This window comes from Hetaerina americana, unplaced genomic scaffold (genome assembly GCF_022747635.1).
Source record: "Hetaerina americana unplaced genomic scaffold, ioHetAmer1.1.p SCAF_7, whole genome shotgun sequence".
In the NCBI taxonomy this organism is placed as follows: Eukaryota; Metazoa; Arthropoda; class Insecta; order Odonata; family Calopterygidae; genus Hetaerina; species Hetaerina americana.
The window spans coordinates 31,738,743-31,758,412 of record NW_027287316.1 but is presented as its reverse complement, the minus strand read 5'-3'; the positions used below and the strand labels follow the sequence as shown (position 1 = coordinate 31,758,412).

Here is a 19,670-nt window from a genome sequence, read left to right as displayed (position 1 = left end):
AACCCACCATTACATTATTTGAGGAAATAGCATGCCTTAATTTAAAATTACACTGAAACATGATATGATTGAATGAATACTGCAAATGATTTTGATTTATTGTGATTTATGGACTGATATTAAGTGAGATAAGGCTGTTTATTTTTATTTTTTGAAGGCATTCTTATTTTTTCATGTTAATTGTATGTTTATAAAATTACTTTAATAATTACATCCTGTCTTAGACTTGCGAATTCCGATGGAGGTTATTTTATAAATATTTTTGGCTAAAATGCATACTTTAACAAAAAGAATACAAATATATACATGAACGCTATTCAATAAAGAATGTTAGTTAACTTTTTGTCTACATAATATATCATTCAAAAATTTGATACTGAATTTTTAGCTTAATTAATTTAGCTTAATTATTTAGTTTAATGATTATTTCGTACAATTTTCATTGATTGGACTACAGTATTGTGTCAGCGGCAGACGTCGCCAGTTGAAACATAGTCAGTTCGTCAACAGCAATTTTGCATCTGACAAAAAATACATTGCATTGAAATGTTGCTTTGCCTAAATAAATCATAAGCTGAGGCCTCAGTAATACTACAGGAGACTTATGGTGAACCTATGCTTCCCCATGCCAAAGTTAGAAGATGGCTTAAAATGTCTAAAGAGAGAATGCAATACATTTCAAAGGAAGGTAGACCCTGAGCTCCAGTCACTGCTCTTATGGAAGTAAATATTAACACAGCTTATGCCATTCAGAGAGAAGATCATTGAATAAGGTTAAGAGCCCTATCATAAATAATGAAATATTCATTGGGTGCCATCCACACATTGATAACTGAGAAGTTGCACATAAGACCCAATGCAAAAATGCAATTATCTCATTAAAATCAAGGTGTGTTTTCCTCATCCTCCTTATAATCCACACATCACCCTATATGACTTATCCCTGATCACTAATGAGGAGAAACCCCTACGTGGAAAGCATTTTTCATAACCAGAAGCAGGCATTGGTGAATTGATCATGTTTCAACTCGCCATGGTTTCTGCTAATTTAATGCTTGGGTCAAATCAATGAAACTGGTACCACATATACATTACACATGAAGATATTATATAAGTAAATTTTTGGGCACTAAATTACTCAAATAAAAAAAATTACACATGAAGATAATATATAAAGTTTTTGTATAGTAAATTACTCAAATAAAAAAAAATTTATGGCCGTTCTTTATTGCTCAACACTTGCACATAAAATACACTACATGAAGTCTGTCCGGAAAATATCCAGCCATGCAATATTTCGAGAAAAATTGCCTGCCTAGAACAATGAGGCCTCAGTCTCCTAGAAGTACTCCCCTTGGACCTCGTATCTAATCAACATCAAGAATTTAGTGCAGCAGTTGCAGGGGATATACTCCTAGCCGCAAACGATGACCCTGGTTTTCTAATAAAGGTCATTACTGGAAAAATGAGTCCTGACTCAACGGCTATGACCCGGAAACAAAAGCTCAGTCTTCCCAACAATCACTTTATGAGATAGAGGAGAATGCAATGAGCCAGCTGATGACCATTCCAAAAAAGGACTTTGCCGATTGTTTTGAAAAGTGAAAGAGACACTGGGATAAGCGTGTGTGGTCCCAAGGGAAGTAGGCCAAAGAGGACTAAGGCCTCATTGTTCTAGGTAGGCTATTTTTCTCAAAATACTGCATGGCTGGATACTTTCCCGACAGACCTTGTGTAATGTATTTTATGTGAAAGAGTTAAACAATAAAGAACAACCATACAATTTTTTATTTGAGCAATTTACTGTCCAAAAATTTACTTATTATCATGTTATTATTTATTATCTTCATGTGTAATGTATATGAGGTACAAGTTTCATTGATTTGACCATAGCATTAAATTAGCAGAAGCCATTGCAAGTTGAAACATGTTCAGTTCACCAATGCCTGTTTCTGGTTATAAACAATGCTTTCCACAAAGGTGTCGAACAGACCTCATACATATACTTAACACTTCCAAAATTATATTAATGCACTTCTGGAGTTGGAATTTGAAAGTCAGGAATGTAAGCCCTAGTTAAGGAAATCTCTTTGTTATTATTTCAAATTAAAACATTTTTTGCTGTTTGTCGAACTACAGAATTAATAGTATCATGCTAATCCACTAAATTCTTTCCCAAGAATTAAAGTAATTGTTTTGCTTGGTTGAAATGGGTGTTTAGTGAGCAATAAGAGCACACAAATATCTCCCATACCTGGGACATTCCATAGTGACACAGTGTGCTGAAGCAATGGCGGCATGAGGAATGCAGTGACACTTGAGATGAGGGACCCTTGGAGGATCCTGATGGGGGTACTCATCCCACCTCCTGGACCTCCTTTCCCTCCACCTGGCAACAATACTTCTGCCTCACCATCAGGCAGGAACAAATAAGCACCACTCCGCTCAGTGCCAGGACGCGCACCATACCTGCATCAAAGTATGATGATAGCCACAATAATATTGTTCTTTATTGCAATTTTTATGCAATCAATTATAAATTATTCGTAAAAGCAAGCATAATATAATTATCCATTATTGAAATAGAAAGAAAGACACGTACTTTTCCACAGGATAATATAATTAATTTCATGACCATGGTTTCAATGTGAAATACCATAGTCAATATTCTATAACTATGGTCAAAGCATATAATCACCCCTAAGTACAAGAGTATCGCAAAATATGGTAATCGAATAAAAGAATTTTTTTAAATCAGGAATAGCTTTTATTTAAGTCGGTTACAAAGTAACAAAGAAATCGTTCAATTAATTACTTGCAGGAATATGGAACAAACATACATATTTATCATGGACTATGTGAAGTGTAATTTATTATTCCATGATAGAGAAACTCCACAATGGCATGCAAAATGCTTTATTGTCAGCCATAATGAGAGACTGATATACCTTCCAGTGAAAAGTATGTGCACTCAATTACAGATATTTGAAAAAGAATTTTGCCAAAAATTAAATGAATACCTATTTCTAAATACTTAATCAATAAGACATTTTAATTCACTTGGGGATATCCTTGATTAGCTAATACTGCACAGCAAGTACATTCACTCAAGAGCTGAAACTGAACAGCATGGCATACCAGTACTCTCCATTTTTTATAAATTCCCAGCAGACTAAGAGAAAATACCCAGCCAAACAGAGAAAGAGAAAATATTAGGATAGGAAGAAAAATAATCACCTTGCAAAGTCTATGTGCACCGGAGTAGGATAGGAGTCTGCCCCATCCTTCAGGGTAACAGCCTTCAGAAACCCTGAGGCCCCAAATGCAGCAGACACCCTATCACTGGAAATGGAGAACTCCTCCTCTCCACCCCTACGAATCACCTCTGTGTTCTCAAAACCTCTGGAGAGATGGATTTGACTAGATGTCACACCAACAAGACGCACTTTTGATAGTGTGTGATATGTTTCACTGGAAAAAAATGAGAAATTAAATAATATGAATCTAAAAGAAGTACATAGAAGATCTAAAATATCCCTCACACACTTAGTACAATACAATCTAGTTACGCCTGAATAAATTTTTAAAAAACCATCAAGATGTTCGATTAAGTTGTCTGCGTATCAGTCAGATTCAACTGAAGTTTATACTCATTAGCCATGATTAAATGAAAATAGTACTAAATATTTTTTAAATTCAGCTGACAGTGAGAAATTAATGACTAATTGCACTTCTCCCATTGTGAGAACAAAATTATCAAATACATAAACAATATGCACATCACATGAAGTTTGCACTGAGTGAGTTTAGATCAGGAATGCAAAGTACCAAAACGTAGATGCAGTTTTCAATTAGGTATGCATTTTAAATCAATAATAATTCTAGGCCAATGCTGCTTTAGAAAAAGCCGAAATATCCCAAATAATCTTCATAGCATGGTTTTGTATAGAGCAGAAACGTGGTCATTGAATGAAGATGATAGGCATAGATTGGAGGCTTTTGAAATGTGGGTGAGGAGAAAGACGGAAAAGGTGAAATGGACAGTAAGGAAAACAAATGAGGAAGTGCTAGGTATGGTGTGGAAGGAGAGGGAATTATTTAAAGATGCCCAATGGAGGCAGGAAAGATGGATACAGACAGTTTTGACTGAGAATGGAATTCCAAAGAAACTGCGGGAGATGCCGCAACAGTAACTTTTAACGGAGTCATCCGCTAATGTGCATTTCAATGCAACAATTTCAGAGCGTAAAAATCATTCGCCTTGACTGGGACTCGAACCCAGATCCCTCAATATCCGGTCGAGTCTCGCGCACGACTATGAATGCATGTGACATTGTATGTACGGTATTTCGTCATAACATCTAGTTCCTTTAAAAGCCCCAAAATTTCAGAGTTTAAGAGGACGCCTCGGTAGCTTAAGTGGCTAAAGCACTCGACCGGATATTGAGGGATCTGGGTTCGAGTCCCAGTCAAGGCGAATGATTTTTACGCTCTGAAATTGTTGCATTGAGAATGGAATGTTGAAGACTCTGATAGAGAGGAGAGCATTAGGCATACAAGGAAGAGGAAGGGATAGGATGGGCATGTTGGGTACAATGAAGGGAGGAAGGAAGTATGCGAAGTTAAAGAGGAACTTACTGTGGTGTCAGATGCCAGATTGAGTTTTTTTTTGACAGGAGAGGCAGTAAATCTATTGTTGCACCAGTGCAAATATTGTGTCCATCCAAAACCTACCTTAACCAGTAGAATACCAATAATAATGGTTTTACCTAATTTAAAAAAAGCCTCATAGAGCATACTGTGGATACGTATTTGCTGAATTGCTTGTGGTATAGTCTACCTAAAATACATGCACATATTCATAATACATTTGCTTTTTAATAAAAACAAAAATTAAAATGGAAATGGTGAATTTCACAGCGTATACATATTTATAGAAAGCAGATGAGTCATTCAGTTACTTTTGTTATAGTTAAATGTTTAAGTAGAAAATGTAAGGGCAACTTGTGTATTGGTAAAATCCATAGTACTGATTTTAGACATTAACTAGGAGTAGGGTAAAAATATTACCAGGTACTAGTAAATGAAAGCACTCTATTCCTACCCCCAGGAAATATAAAAAATGCAATAAATCAGATAAAGTATAGATAAGAGCAAACCACTACTGCATGGCATTGGCACAATGTCATCATGGCATTGAAAGCAAGTCATTTAAATGATACTCTTCACTGAGTTCTAACATTTCTTTCTGCAGCAAAAGACTTCAGTAAAATTTAACTTTTACTACCACCATTGAGTAATTACAATTGATTGGCATTTCAAACCTTATGTGGCCAAGGGCTTACCTTTCAGGCATGGAAGGTAGCCCAGTGACAAAATAAGAGGCTAGTGCCAATGGTGGAACATCTGCAAGAAACCACAGATCATAAGCACCATCAACCATTCCAATAGCACCATTTCCCTCAAATACAGGCCCACTTTGACTTTGAACTTGGTCCCCACGCCAGTCTTTCACCTGCAATCAAAAATGCTATGTTTTTAATCCAACATATTACTATAAGTTGAAAAAATAGCATGTAAATTTCAGCATGCTCTTACACCAAGCCATTGTTTAAAAATATAATGTCCATGGCCATGGTTGGGTTTAAAATTCATAAACTCGAGCTAATTAGAAGCCATATCACCTCAAAAAATGAATAAGGAGACATTAAACGCAGCTTGATCGCCAAGTAGATTTTTGACTGAATGGCTGTGATTTTACATGTGTCATACTGTGGTAATCATATCCCTATTCTTCTACCAACTCAATACTGATGAAATAATTTATGAGAATTTGCACAAAAAAATTCTCTGCTTGATACCGCAGTTGTTAAAGTAAATGGTTTGACATCCATAAAGTTATAATTTTTGTCAATTTTTTAGCACTTCCAATTCTTTCTTTCATTTCCATGCTTAAATATGGGGTTTATAGCTTCTTACACGGATGCATATAGTACACCGGTTTACACAGTAATAGTTTATAATTCACCGCGAATATCTGCTCCAATTTTGCTTTCTTGGACTCAATGCAGGGAGCATCGACAGTTTGCAGATTCACATGCACAGATTAGAGTTCATTTTCAGTTTTCCACTGTAAAACTTGAAGCAACACATACTTTATTCCTCAGTACACATACAAAAATTTCATTACACACTTGTTAGATTAATTTAGCTATTATTTAAAGGAATGATGTTATGGCATCATAATTTCCAAATATGGACTTCGAGGATTTTTTCTTACTATGTTTCTTTCAAACCCAGATATTTCCAGGTCCAAAATTTATTGCCCATAAAACCAATGAGGTTTAATAGAATAAAATTTCAGGAAAAAGAAATGCTTCACCAATTTCTACGTGCACATGTACATTTCGCTGTAAATGGATAGACACACTTACAATGACATATGGGGTGTTCACGCGAAGCCATATAACTGTCTTCCTCCTCCAAGTCAACGGGTTGAAAAGTACCACCTTCTTCGTCTTGCCCACTGGCTCCTTTCCTTTGGTCACCTTCTCCCCAGACCATCGGTCAAACCGCATTTCTCCCGGTCCACCCTCACCCTCCTCTTCCTTTTCCCTACCCACACCACCCAGGTCAAGGGGTGTCTTTTCCGGGAGACTGTGATGGTGTCTCCGGGCATCATCCAGGCTAAAGAACACTTGATCTGGCAATGGGCGATATGGAACCTGCAAAGAAAATCATGCATATCATAAACAAAGTTGAGAAAATGGATACATCCAGCACAATACTGTCTCCATTCTAATTAACATTTTAATTTTAAAGACAAATATTTGGTAGCATTGATTATTGCACTGTCAAATGGCATAAGCTCAATTTTTAAAATACTTTTTCATGAATTATTGCTCATTTTTCAATTTTAATTTAATTTTTTTGGATGCTACAATGACAATTGCTGCTCATATTTGGCATTTATGAAAATGTATGGTATAATAGATTGCCAGTTTTAGATGGTACTGATTATATTACTCTACAATATGGAACACTAATTGAGAATAGAAAGACAACACACGTCACTTATAGCAAAGAGTATGCTTACATCTGGAGAGGTCAAAAGGTAGTGGGCGCACTGTTGTATCACATGCTGGGTCCCAGTTATAGCTTCCAGCATCCTGAAATAAAATAACCAACCCCTTTATGTAAGCATAAAATTTTAAAAATTCTCAAGTATATAGCAAAGAAGGAAAGGGTTTGTGATCATAAATTAGACAATCATTATCACCAATAGTGACTTATGAAGTCCAAATGGTCCTCGTATGTTTTGCTTGAATGGGAGAAAAATATTCCCTTTAACAAAAAGGGAAAATTTATTTTATTAATGGTTTTTACAGTAAAGGACAAGAGAACAACATCACCAAGAACAAAAATTCACTTAAATAAAAATTTCAAAAAGTTCCACTGTCCAGTATTATTAACATCATGTTAAGATGCATAAATGGATATATTTATAACAAAAATTAAACCTAGATGATACATAAAAAAATGAAGCTACCCCATTTTAATACCTTTCACAACATACCTTGATCTCAAAAATAAATTATCAATTAACAAGAATGCATAACAAATACAAATATTAGTTATTCATACTGTTGACTGGAAAATCTGCTTCACACAATTTAAGACTAACTCAATGACAGAAATATATTTTGAAATTAAAGTACGAACAATAATGATTCAATCTTGACCATCATTTATATAATTCTCATTTTATCCACTTCCATTTTTAAGTATGTAGTATGAATTGCAAAAGTTATTTACCCTGATTTAATATGCTACTTACTTCTGTGCATAGTCATTCATAACATGATCCTTAGCAGTGCCAGTAATTCCATCATGGTGCTATAAAAAAAATTTGACTATTATAAATCAATCTATTATAAATTTATTAGTCAGCATTTTCTACCAGAATACAGTGACTGTCTCATTAATGATAACTGTAATTGCAATGACAATAGTGTATAATATGATGAATAAAAATCCACAAAACACAACATGAATGTATGCAGGAATGCATAAAATGAAAGTGAAAAAGTGAAAAGGTCTCTTGAAATTATTGGACAGTAACTACAGTCAATGAATATTACAACGACTTAAATCACCAGCTAGAAAAAGAGACTAATGAAGTAATATTATGGAAATTTAATAACAATACTCACAAAACGCAAATAAATACTTCTATATTTTAATATTTTTTAAGGTTACCGATGTATTATTCAAACAGTGCAGGGCAGTTTCGAGTGATTTTTTGATTCATGCACCAACAACGATTCTGATTCTCTAGAAAAAATGAGTCTCGTGCACCGATTAAACAATGCTATTTAAAAGGCTTAGCACCAAAAGAGATCAAAGCTGAGCTGGATGAAGTTCATGGCACACATGCTCCTGTACTCCTGATTGTTTACAATAGGTTGCATGAGTTTAAATGTGGTCGTACGTCCACAAATTATGCCTTGCCATATAAACAGTCCCTCGTCTGTTTTATTAACAATTCACTAATTTTTGTAAAAAAGAACATGGCTCTATTCCCATGAAATAATGGCACAAACACCTATGAGACTAGGACAAGAAATCATCTGTGTGTAGTGACTGCTAGCATGACAATGATGACCGGGGGACCTCGTTCTCTGTGCATCAAAATGTTCAACAGGTTTCCCATTAGTTTAAAAAATGAGAAATCACTCTCTATTTTTAAAAAGAAATTGTCTATGCACGAAAATGAAAAATGTTTTTACAGTGTGAATGACTACATCAATTCTGGGTTACATTGAATTTTATATTGTGCACATAATAATGAACGTAGGTGTAATTTTATTTTTTCTGGATAGTAATTATTAAGTTACTGTACTTCTTAACGTATCCTATAAGTGCGCATGTGTGATATTCTGTACCATACGATGTACTTATCAATTGGGGAAATAAATTATTTTTATTATTATTATGAATATATGATGTAGAGTAGGATACTGGATTTTGTGTTTTGTTAGGAGACACAAAATATTTATTAAGCAGCTGTGTCCATCCAAAAACCTACCTTAACCGGTATATTACCTAATAATAATAATAATATTTATGGATGTAATTCATGAAGTTCAGTGGAAGTGACTTTTTTAAATTTCCAAACTTGAAAAAATAGTTCAGTGGAAAACGATTCAAGTCAAATGGGAAATCGACCACAAAGATGCCTATTTTGAGGACCTTCCATAATCCTACTTTATGGATGGCCTATAAAAGTAGGAGAAACACTGGGAATAGTGTATTGAGCTAAAAGGAGATTATGTTGAAAAATAAAAAACAAAAAACCCAAAATAAGTTTTCCATTTTTTCTAAAGACTTAATAAATAACCCATATATCTTTATTATTATTTCAAACTCCTATATTTCATGTCCACATGATGGAAAACATTTTTGATCACAATTAAGAATTTTTTGTTGATTTTGAGCCAAAGCTTTATAATATTGATTCTGTCATTTTTGCAATTTTTTCCATCTAATTGGCTTATATCTAACATAGCCTAACTTGTTTGACTTCCAATGAAGGATTTAAAACAATTTCTTATTTCAATTTTTTCTCTTCTATTTTTTTTGCTTTTTACTTTAATCCTCACATTCACCAGGGATTTGTCCTGAGAGGAGAGAAAACACTGGTACTTATTTCACCTGGGCACACTGCAAAAACCACTCTCCACAACTATATTAAATTACTAATTCTACCCTTTTATGCTGCCAAAAATTTTCCTTGTATGTGCCGGCCATGAAGCAAATCAAGGAACATAGAAAGTCAAATTGCTGACAAATCAGTATTCATTTTGAGAGAATGTCATTAAAAGTGCATGCCATTGTTCTCATTGATTAAGAACTAATTATAAAGGAGATTGGCTAGGTTATTCAGAACAAGATAGAATATGCAACAGAAATAAAAGATATTTTTTATTTATCATGCTTATTTTTATCACTTTGCAAAATAAGTCATTTCACGACTTATGTATCCAGCAGCTCTAATACACAAAAACATGAAAATAGCTTCTGAATGGCTATGATAAAAATTCATGCATTAATTTACTGCCATTTATAAGAAGCTATATTCCCAATCATTCATTCCTAATTGGTTAATTCTTAATTTATCTTTCTTGGTTACTTACCCATTAATTCAAGAAATCATAGCATAGATTTCATATGGTATTGCAACCAAATAAGTCATGCTTGCATCACTTAGTGCAATAAAAAGTAATGCCATTCATCACTATTTATTTCAATCATTTAATAATTTTTCTAGTTAAGCAATTACCAGAGCAAAATAGATTGGAGCTAACTCATTCATGAGCATTAAGAGTCTTCTCCCCATCATCTTTTTCAACTCAAAAGGTGTTATCCAAAAAGATTCTGTGCCTAAGGGACAGACAGCAAACAGTAAGCTTTATGTTGAAGTTCTCAAAAGATTGTGGAAAAGAGTGAAATACATTAAGAAGGAGACTTTGCCAACGGGAGGCCGTATCACAACAATGCACTGTTCCACACTGCTTTCCTTGTGACCAAGTAAGTCCCTGGCCAAGAACAAGGCGGCAATGCTACCCCAGCCAACCTAAGGACTAAATGTGGCACCACTTGACTTCTTTTTGTTCCAAATAATAAAAAGGAGCTTGAAAGGCAACCATTTTGGAATGCAAGTTAATGTCAAATAGGCAGTGACGAGGTGCCTGAATGAGATTCCAGGAAGCGTACTGCAACTGGAGAGGTATCAGAACATCAATGCACAAGAGTGCTCTTTTGAAGAATTTTAGCAATATTTACATCTAAATTTTTCCCCAGATTTATTGTTTATTTTTGGAACAGACCCTGTTTGGGTTAAGTGTATCGAGTAGAAGTCGAGCATCTTCCCACACTCATTTAATCATTATCATGGTCAAAACATGAAGAACTTACTTCATTATCCTCACAAAAATCTGATTCTAATCTCAGGCATTATCTTGTATTCTACATCCAAATCCAGGTCAGTCAGTAGCTCACGATTTACCTGGAAGAGTGAATGCCAACGCCTTGCTTTCCGGAGACGAGACAGCAGGGCCCACTCAGACGAGAGGAGTCGTGCCACTGGGGAAGAGGGGGAAGAGAGAGGCAGCAACAAAGAGGGAGGCGTCGGTGCTGGTGTCGGCACGTCTGGCCTCCTCACTTGGCGTCCTCTTGCACCAAGAGCCATTGAGAACAAAAGCTCAGCAGCCCTGTGCGGGTCAAGTTGCACAATCAATATCAACCCTCAAAAAATTCCACAAAAAACAGACGTGAATAACTAATATTTTGAGTGCATTACTCACCTAAAAAAGGCAAAAAAATTAGAATCAACAGAAATGCAGGATGCATTAAAAAAATTTCTCATTGCACATTCAGTCCCAACACAAACAATTGAAATTCTGTTTCTTTAGTTATAAATTGAGATGAGTCTACTGCCAATTTTTTAAAAATTTGAATACCAAACACAAATATCTAATCTTGTCCAAAACATCAAAATCCACTCAAAAATTTTCAGAGCTGTAATTAAATCTTGCATGTGTCTTTTACAAAATTATTTAATTTTATACATGACATCCCATTGATCTAACTGTTCATTTTAATCATTCATCTGAAAATTTTCACAATGTTTAAATTACTACCAGTTGATTATATATTTGGTCTGTTGACTCATAAATATTCTTAATAACCAACAGCGATGGTTTAAATATTCATAATACTAACAGTCAGCAAATTCATGCCAGCTAAGTCTGGTATTAATTGCTTAACATAAATCTGTATGTAACTAAGACATAATTGAATCAGGGTCATTTCCTTCTTCCCAAAAACATAAAAATTAAACTTTTATATTTGAAAAAATTCAAGGGGCTGATAACCCAAATTAAAGTAACTTCTAAAAAAATGTCCTTGTTTCACCATTTGGCCAATAAAATAGCAATGCAATATTTTAGTCCATTAAATTACTAGGTAAAGGAGTCCAGAGTCATCCAACGTTGAAATCAATGGCAATAGCCAAGCTCTCTACCTGCTGGATTATCACATCCCAATTGTAATTAAGATGAACATTTTATTGGCATAGAAACAGCTCCAAAACTGACCCTATAACAGAGAAAGTCAAAGAAAGTAGACTTCATTGATATGGCCATGAGATGCAATAAAAACTATGTCAGTAGACGAGTGTTACACACTAAGGTGAAAGGTAAACAGATTAGGGGAAGACCAAGAATAACTTGGACGTGCTTGATAAAAAATGCGTACACGGGAAAGGAAGAAATGAAAGAGGATGGTCCTACTTGCTGACCTCAAGTGAAATTGGGAGAAAGCCAGGAAGAAGTATATGTGAAATCCAAACGTAAACATTTTATTGCCTACAGGGCAAAGTGTTATCCAAATGCAATGACTTTAAAATTGGTTTTCAGGCTTCATAAAAAGATCCCAAATATCCATTTCTCAAAAATAGCCACACTTCAAATTAAGAAACAATTGGCCTCACCTCAAATATGCCATAAGGACTCTGTCCATCCGCTTATAGAATGGGCGTGAAGTGAAATATCCACTCCAGTAGTGATCATCACGATCAGCATATGTGAAGAAATCGCCAGAAAGTGATGGGAAAGCTGAGGCAGGAGCTGTAGGTGATACGTTAGGCTGATGCTTGTTACCAGTTTGAGTTTCCGAGTCGTCATCTGCTTCACCCATTTCAGATCTAAGTGCTGTGAAATATTCATCAAGGGTGCCAAATTGAACCTTGAATGAAATAAACAGTGAATAATCAGTATTTAGACCTTTACCACAAATAGATTAGAACCAAAAAATCGTAATGCCAGACAAAGGGTGGAGCATGGATACAATACCTAATACCAATAATGAAAACCCAGATTTAGCCCGATAATTAAAGAAATTAATCTAAAATAAGAGAAATATTTGAATAAATTATCAACTACACTCATAAAGTAAATAAATGAATGTGCATATCATATCAGTGTCATAAATTAAGAACATTCAATTTCCATTCCAAAATTTCTATGGTTACTTTGGTTAAATATTAACCTGTCAAATTCTCTCAGTAGCCTAGGATCCATTGAGTAAACAATAAGCCTCCACAAATTATATCAGGTTGACCAGAAGGAAAACTACTACCACTGGAAAGATACTACCATACCAGCATTGTCAAAATCTATTTGGGTTAGGTTTATTATGCATTTTCATTGCACAATATATCTCTTTATCTCTTTAGTAATCCTTAAATGAGGATATTCCAAAATATGGCCTGGTTACGGTAGACTAAGTGCATAAGAAAATGTGAGAAACTTTTTAACTACAATGTAGATATACTACAGGCATAAAAATATTGTTAAAACTTTATTATTGTAAATTATATACAAAAGCATTGTATAGCATTATGTTTTGGGGCTCTTCCCACATCTTACATATTATATTTCAAGTTAAATAGTTCAAAAATATGGTCTTTCCACATAATAGTTCATCTTATAAACCAATTGTGAAGATATAAGAATGTTCATTAAAAATCCTCCCTCTTCCTCGTGTTTACATGTTATACTTTTATCTTATGTAAAAGATAGCATTGGTAGATTTTCTCTTCATTAAAAACAGTTAAATTTCAAGAAAAGTAATAATTACTTGCAAGTCAGTTAGGAAGAAAAGGCTGAAATTGGGACCTCATGAGATGGGTATACATTTGCTCAAAAGACTTCCTGTTGATCTTTAAATTGAATATTTAATTCTTTAATGCTCAATTGAAAAAAAAATTCTCAAAAAATGTACTAATTCATTGAAGAATTTATTGATAATGTTTAACTTATGATGTCTCATTTGTGCCTTTATCTATTTATATTATATGGCCTTCCATGCCTTAAATTTTGTATTTAAATTTATTTTGTTCCCTTGGGTTAATAAAAATTATTATTATATTATTATTACAAATAGGATTCCACCACACTAACCCATCATGTGTAAAACTACTCATATAAAAGCATCTACAAACCTGAACATTAAGATTTGGGGAAGTGTTGAGATAATCAAATATCATTTTATAGTTGGAGAATTGGGCCTTCCATTCTGATGCTTGATCATAACGGAAATCATCACCAAGAGGAGCCAACACTACTCCACCACCAGCACCAGGTTTCCTTTCAGTGCGGAATAACATTGATTTCTTTCGATATTGATCCAATAAAAGCCAGCTCCTGGAATAGAATTATGGTATAATAATAATTGTGGTATCAATTCATTTATTTGAGATATTAAATATACACATAAAGCAAATACACGATTAGCTTATGCATAGTTAGTCCAAGTGATACATAAAACCAGGATAAATGAAATGTCTGGAGGCAAATGTGCCCACCACTAATTCTTAAGAAGCTAAGTGCACCTTTTTGTTGCACCAAATTTAAAGATTTTAAAAATTAAGAGTCAGACTCAATTTCTTTCCCAAGCAAGATTTCCTGCCCCACCTCCTCTTATGACTAATCTTAAATATCTATTTATATCACCCGAACTACATGAATTGGTTTATACCTGGTTCCATTATTGTCACCATTTATCAACATTGAATATCATCATAATTTTATGAAAACACTATCTTACCAGCCTAGAATAACTCAATTATTTGAATTTGTATCAAAAACATGCATTTTGATATAAACTCAATCTTTTTATATAAAAACATATGAAGAGCTAAATAAACCTCATTTCTACATCAAGTGATTACCTGAAAATTATAATGAAGCTAAAAAATATTGCACAGATTACCCACAAGACATTATCAACTCACACATAATAAGAAAATTTCTGTAAATGAAAATAAACCAATATGCTAAAAATAATAACAAAGAGTTTGGAGTTTAAAAAAACTGCTTTTTCAACCATTTCAAATAGTTAGATTTCACTCGACTGAGTAATTCCAAAGAACACAACCCAATCAATATGAGATTTACTTGAGAATGTAAAGTTACAGCTGCCAAGATGTTAAACAAAGGAAACTGCTACAGCTAATTATGGAATTGCTTAGAAGTTTCGAATACCCCTAACATATGGCAAAGAGTTTTGGCAACAGAAGAGTTTTCTTTAATGTCGGTAGGGGGAGAAGATATAATATTTAACTCAGCTCACCCACAGTCATAAGGTACCTTTTCAATGCAAATAGACAACAGTTAAAGTAATATGTACAAAAAAATATCCATTATTGCAACTCAGGATCTATTTCTACATAAAAATCTAGAGCAGCTAGGAAGCTTGGTTTGTTTTTCTATCAATGACATTAGTTATGAACTATGCCTACATAAAAGGAACCAAAAACTTACTTTTGGGCAACATTATCTGGGGTGATAGGCTGTGCTCTTGAACCTCTCCATGGGCAAGTGACACCAGTCCCTGGCAAGCGCTTAAAGTCAAACTGACAACATATCCTTGGATCTGGCCCACATGTATGAGGTACATCATAAGAATAAAATGGCATCATGTGGGTCAGGATGTCAGTGCGGCCACTGGAATCTGTTTTGTAGACAAAATAAGATCAGGGATGACTCATTACAAACATGCACAAGAATAATTCAAGGAAGGTTTTTTTCAATAAGTCCTTAAAGGGGATAATCACACACACTAAAATGGCAACTTGGTGCAGTTTATTCAAGCCATTTCTGGCTTTTGAATAAACCAGATGAATTGAAATGGAAAATGGTGTACTGCAATAAAAAATAAGCATTACCATTGTCGGTTAGTTCAATAGTTTCAGCCTCAACTTTGTGGAAGTTCATTTTAATAAATGAAAAAGAAACACTTTGTTCCAATCCACCAATTTATAATAAATGAAAAAGAAACACTTTGTTCCAATCCACCAATTTATTACAGGTACGACTAGTTTCGACGCTACGGCGTCATCCTCAGGTACAAAGTTTAAAGTCACAATCATTGTATATATACTCTCTTCTGGAAAGGGTGGGGGAGTTGTGGGAAGAGGGGGCGGGGAGGGGAGTACGGGGGTAGGTACGAAAGTATGTGGGAGAGGGTAGGAAACACCAGGAAAAGCGTTAGTGAGTGGGGGGGATTGGAAGGTGGGTTAAGAAAGGGGAAATTCTCCTCCCCTTTCCCCTAATTTCCCCTTTCTTAACCCACCTTCCAATCCCCCCCACTCACTAACGCTTTTCCTGGTGTTTCCTACCCTCTCCCACATACTTTCGTACCTACCCCCGTACTCCCCTCCCCGCCCCCTCTTCCCACAACTCCCCCACCCTTTCCAGAAGAGAGTATATATACAATGATTGTGACTTTAAACTTTGTACCTGAGGATGACGCCGTAGCGTCGAAACTAGTCGTACCTGTAATAAATTGGTGGATTGGAACAAAGTGTTTCTTTTTCATTTATTATAAATTGGTGGATTGGAACAAAGTGTTTCTTTTTCATTTATTACCATTGTCAATGAAAATATATATAAGAGAAAAAAATTTACCACCCTCCTCTATTCTGCCATTTCAAAGCCAAACAAGGTAAGGTTCATGCCGTAAAAATCAAGGGGGGCCACCACAGGGTAATTTCGAGAAATAACCTAAAGAATTTTAAGGTACCACCAATACAATTATTCTTAAAACCAAGGATATTTTTGATATGCATGGCACATATCACATCGCTAAGCAATACAGTGAATGAAATTTATAGTCAGGTTAGGGGATTCAGTTACTTTCCTTTTCCCTTTTGAAATCCCTGAAAAAGGTTAAGGCACACAGAAAATCACATGATTTGGGTTTTTTAACACTGTCCAGAGGTTACCATCAAATTTGAAACAAAAACCGTTTGTTACAAAAAAACTATCCTTGAAAGCACCACCTCACCATTTTAAAACATTCGTTACAATGGTACAGTTTTTGCATATCTATGAAGAAACCATGAGACAGGCACACAGGAAACAACGTGAAAACATGACCTAAGCATCTTTCTCAACTGCCAAATTCAATTCCCAGAAACGGACAGCAGAAAGTTTTGCGATTTTTTTTAGATACCAAATCTTTCCTGGTGAGTGCTAGTGACACAATGATAAGCCCTCACCACCCAAACCTGAAATGCTCGTACCTATATTTCACAACTATAGAGCCTAGTGTTAGGTGTGCTCTACTCTCATCAATCAAACCAATCTTCAAGTTTATTTTTGCGGTTGATATCCATGCAGAGCACAGACCACCTTGAAACAAAGAATTACATTATTATATTACATACTTATGGGGAGTTCAGAATAATTTTTTTTTAAAAAGGCACAAAAAGCTGATCACAAAGGTCAGATAAATACTGTACATGAAAAATTTATTACCCCAGAGCATAACATAATGAACAAGATAGGGAGAAGATAAACATAATTCATTGAAATCTATTCCAAACTGCAGCACAAACCCTTAAACAAATAGAAGTTACTGCAATGCATGGCCTCAATTCACAGAAGTTGCAGTTTAATGTTTCCTATACAGACGCAGATTATAAATGAAGCAATGAAAATTGAAATAGTGATTTGGAAACAAAATTTTCAAATGAGAAAATGAAAATTCATTTAGTGGCTGGCATATACCTTTTAGCAAAATGTACACAAACCCAAAGCTCCCAAAAATTACTCAAAGAGTACATCCTTCCAAGACATTAACTGTGATTTGCCATCAGAGACAGTGGATATGCGGAAGAACACTATTTCTGACAAACTTGGAAGTTAACTTATGGATTCAAGTAAATACATGAGACAATACTCAAGAACATTAAATAACCTAAAAAATTAAGACTACTCTTAGGAATTATTTAATATGGCAGAATAGATTAAGAGCATTTAAATTGATTATTTGATTCACTCAGCATGAGAGATGCATGCACTAAGGATTCTAAAATGCCACCAGGACCAAAAATCAATCAATAACTAAAGGCTGGAATAAAATATGACCACATTCCAAGGAAGCAAAGGATGCCAAGCCAATAATTCATAACATGGGAAAATATATTTTGAATGTCCAAAAGACATACCCCAAGTCTGGCGCCATCGAAACTCCAATGTCTTTTCTCTAGCAAAGAGCTTTTTCACTGAATAATGCACTCGCTGTACAAGCATGTTTTTCATTCCAGATTTCTTCAAAAGATAAGCCATTGTTGGAGAAACTCCAAATGGATCAATGGACCACCCATTCCTGTGTCAACATATGGGGAATCTCTTAGAATAGTGATTAATCTAGCAACAAATGACAAACATATAACATGGTAGAGAATTTTATGCAAGTAAACTTTTGAATTAAAAGATATAAATTAATTTCCATAACTGCATACATCCTGAACTCAAATGAAAGTATTTCCACTAAAATTATTTGAATTATGTTTCTCATACATTTTCCTTTTATTTTTCTTAATATTTCTCCAAAAAAATGAACTGCTTTTATTTTGGTTCTAAATAAAATCCTCATACACAATTGTTTAAACGTGCGAGTTCATATCATTCCTTTGGAAAGATGTTACTTTATTTTGGATTTTAAAAAAATGAATTAGATATTTATTATTCTAATTATAGCATGTAATTTCAACATCACAGAGCAAAATATTTGTACTTAAAAAAACTTTCGACAAAGAGCCAAAATAGAAAGTTACACATGAACTAAAAATCAATTAGACAGATAAAAATATGATATGCTGCACTAATTATTCCTAAATAATCCGGTGCTCAACGACAAGCTCCATCTATATATGTAAGTATTTGGGGACAACACAGTGTCATTCATTGGCATTTGTTATCACACCAATCAGGCTACTTCAGCAAAGGACCTAGATGGCATTCAAGGCAACAACAAAAACATGTAGCAACTCCATTTTGAGTAAGTCCACCAAAGAGAATTTTTTTAAAAAGGAGGATCCAGTTATCCCAAATATTTCCGGAATCAATCACACAAGAGTAACACTCATTCATTAAAGGACACTTAGGATATAATAAGTATTTAGGTGTAAGAATTTTGAACAAGCTGAGTCAATGAGTTTTACCCATGATCTCTAATGAAAAACCAAATTATGGGAGCTTGTTTCATATACAAGGAGTGTGCATCAAAAAAATGTGAGTATTTACAATATATTAAAAGGGAGTAGGCGCTTTGTGATTAGATGGTAAAAGTGCAATGCCATCTATGTATCACTTACTGAGCCTCACCTTAAATATTCCACTTGTGTGCGAGCATATGAAGGTTTGATATAAGGTCCGTCTTGTTTCTAAATTCAATTCAAAGCAGTTAAAAAGACTTGATTGGTATAGAAAACACTTATATAAACATAGTAATTTGGCTGGGTTGTTGAAATAATTAGGATGACTTCACATGAAGACCAAAACCTAAAACCATTGATTAAATCTCTCACACAAACTTTCGGTAAATTATTTTCTGGAGATCTTAAGAACACAATCATACTATACTACACTGAATCATGAGCATTGGGATCAAAGTTATTGAACAGATATATTTTCCATGTCCTTTCTTCTGGATACAATAGAAGACCAGAACAATTTTCACCAACTGTCCCCATTTGTAGCCACATTTGTTCATGACACCTAATTTACATATTAATACCTAAACTATAAGCTCATCCT

The 19,670-nt window shown here is 34.5% G+C and overlaps 1 protein-coding gene across 2 annotated transcripts in view; it reads right to left on the bottom strand.

Moving 5' to 3' along the window:
* The window catches only part of alpha-Man-IIa (alpha-mannosidase 2), a 43,773-nt gene that overhangs the window by 12,964 nt on the left and 11,139 nt on the right, over positions 1 to 19,670 (bottom strand). For both annotated transcript variants that reach the window (XM_071595683.1, XM_071595684.1), the window contains exons 9-19: positions 18,077 to 18,237; positions 15,387 to 15,576; positions 14,066 to 14,267; positions 12,554 to 12,807; positions 11,069 to 11,273; positions 7,838 to 7,896; positions 7,097 to 7,169; positions 6,435 to 6,725; positions 5,346 to 5,515; positions 3,238 to 3,471; positions 2,255 to 2,469 (exon numbers count right to left, since the gene is read on the bottom strand). In XM_071595683.1, coding sequence (XP_071451784.1) covers positions 2,255 to 2,469; positions 3,238 to 3,471; positions 5,346 to 5,515; positions 6,435 to 6,725; positions 7,097 to 7,169; positions 7,838 to 7,896; positions 11,069 to 11,273; positions 12,554 to 12,807; positions 14,066 to 14,267; positions 15,387 to 15,576; positions 18,077 to 18,237 — 2,054 coding nt within the window. The remainder of the gene's footprint in view (positions 1 to 2,254; positions 2,470 to 3,237; positions 3,472 to 5,345; positions 5,516 to 6,434; positions 6,726 to 7,096; positions 7,170 to 7,837; positions 7,897 to 11,068; positions 11,274 to 12,553; positions 12,808 to 14,065; positions 14,268 to 15,386; positions 15,577 to 18,076; positions 18,238 to 19,670) is intronic.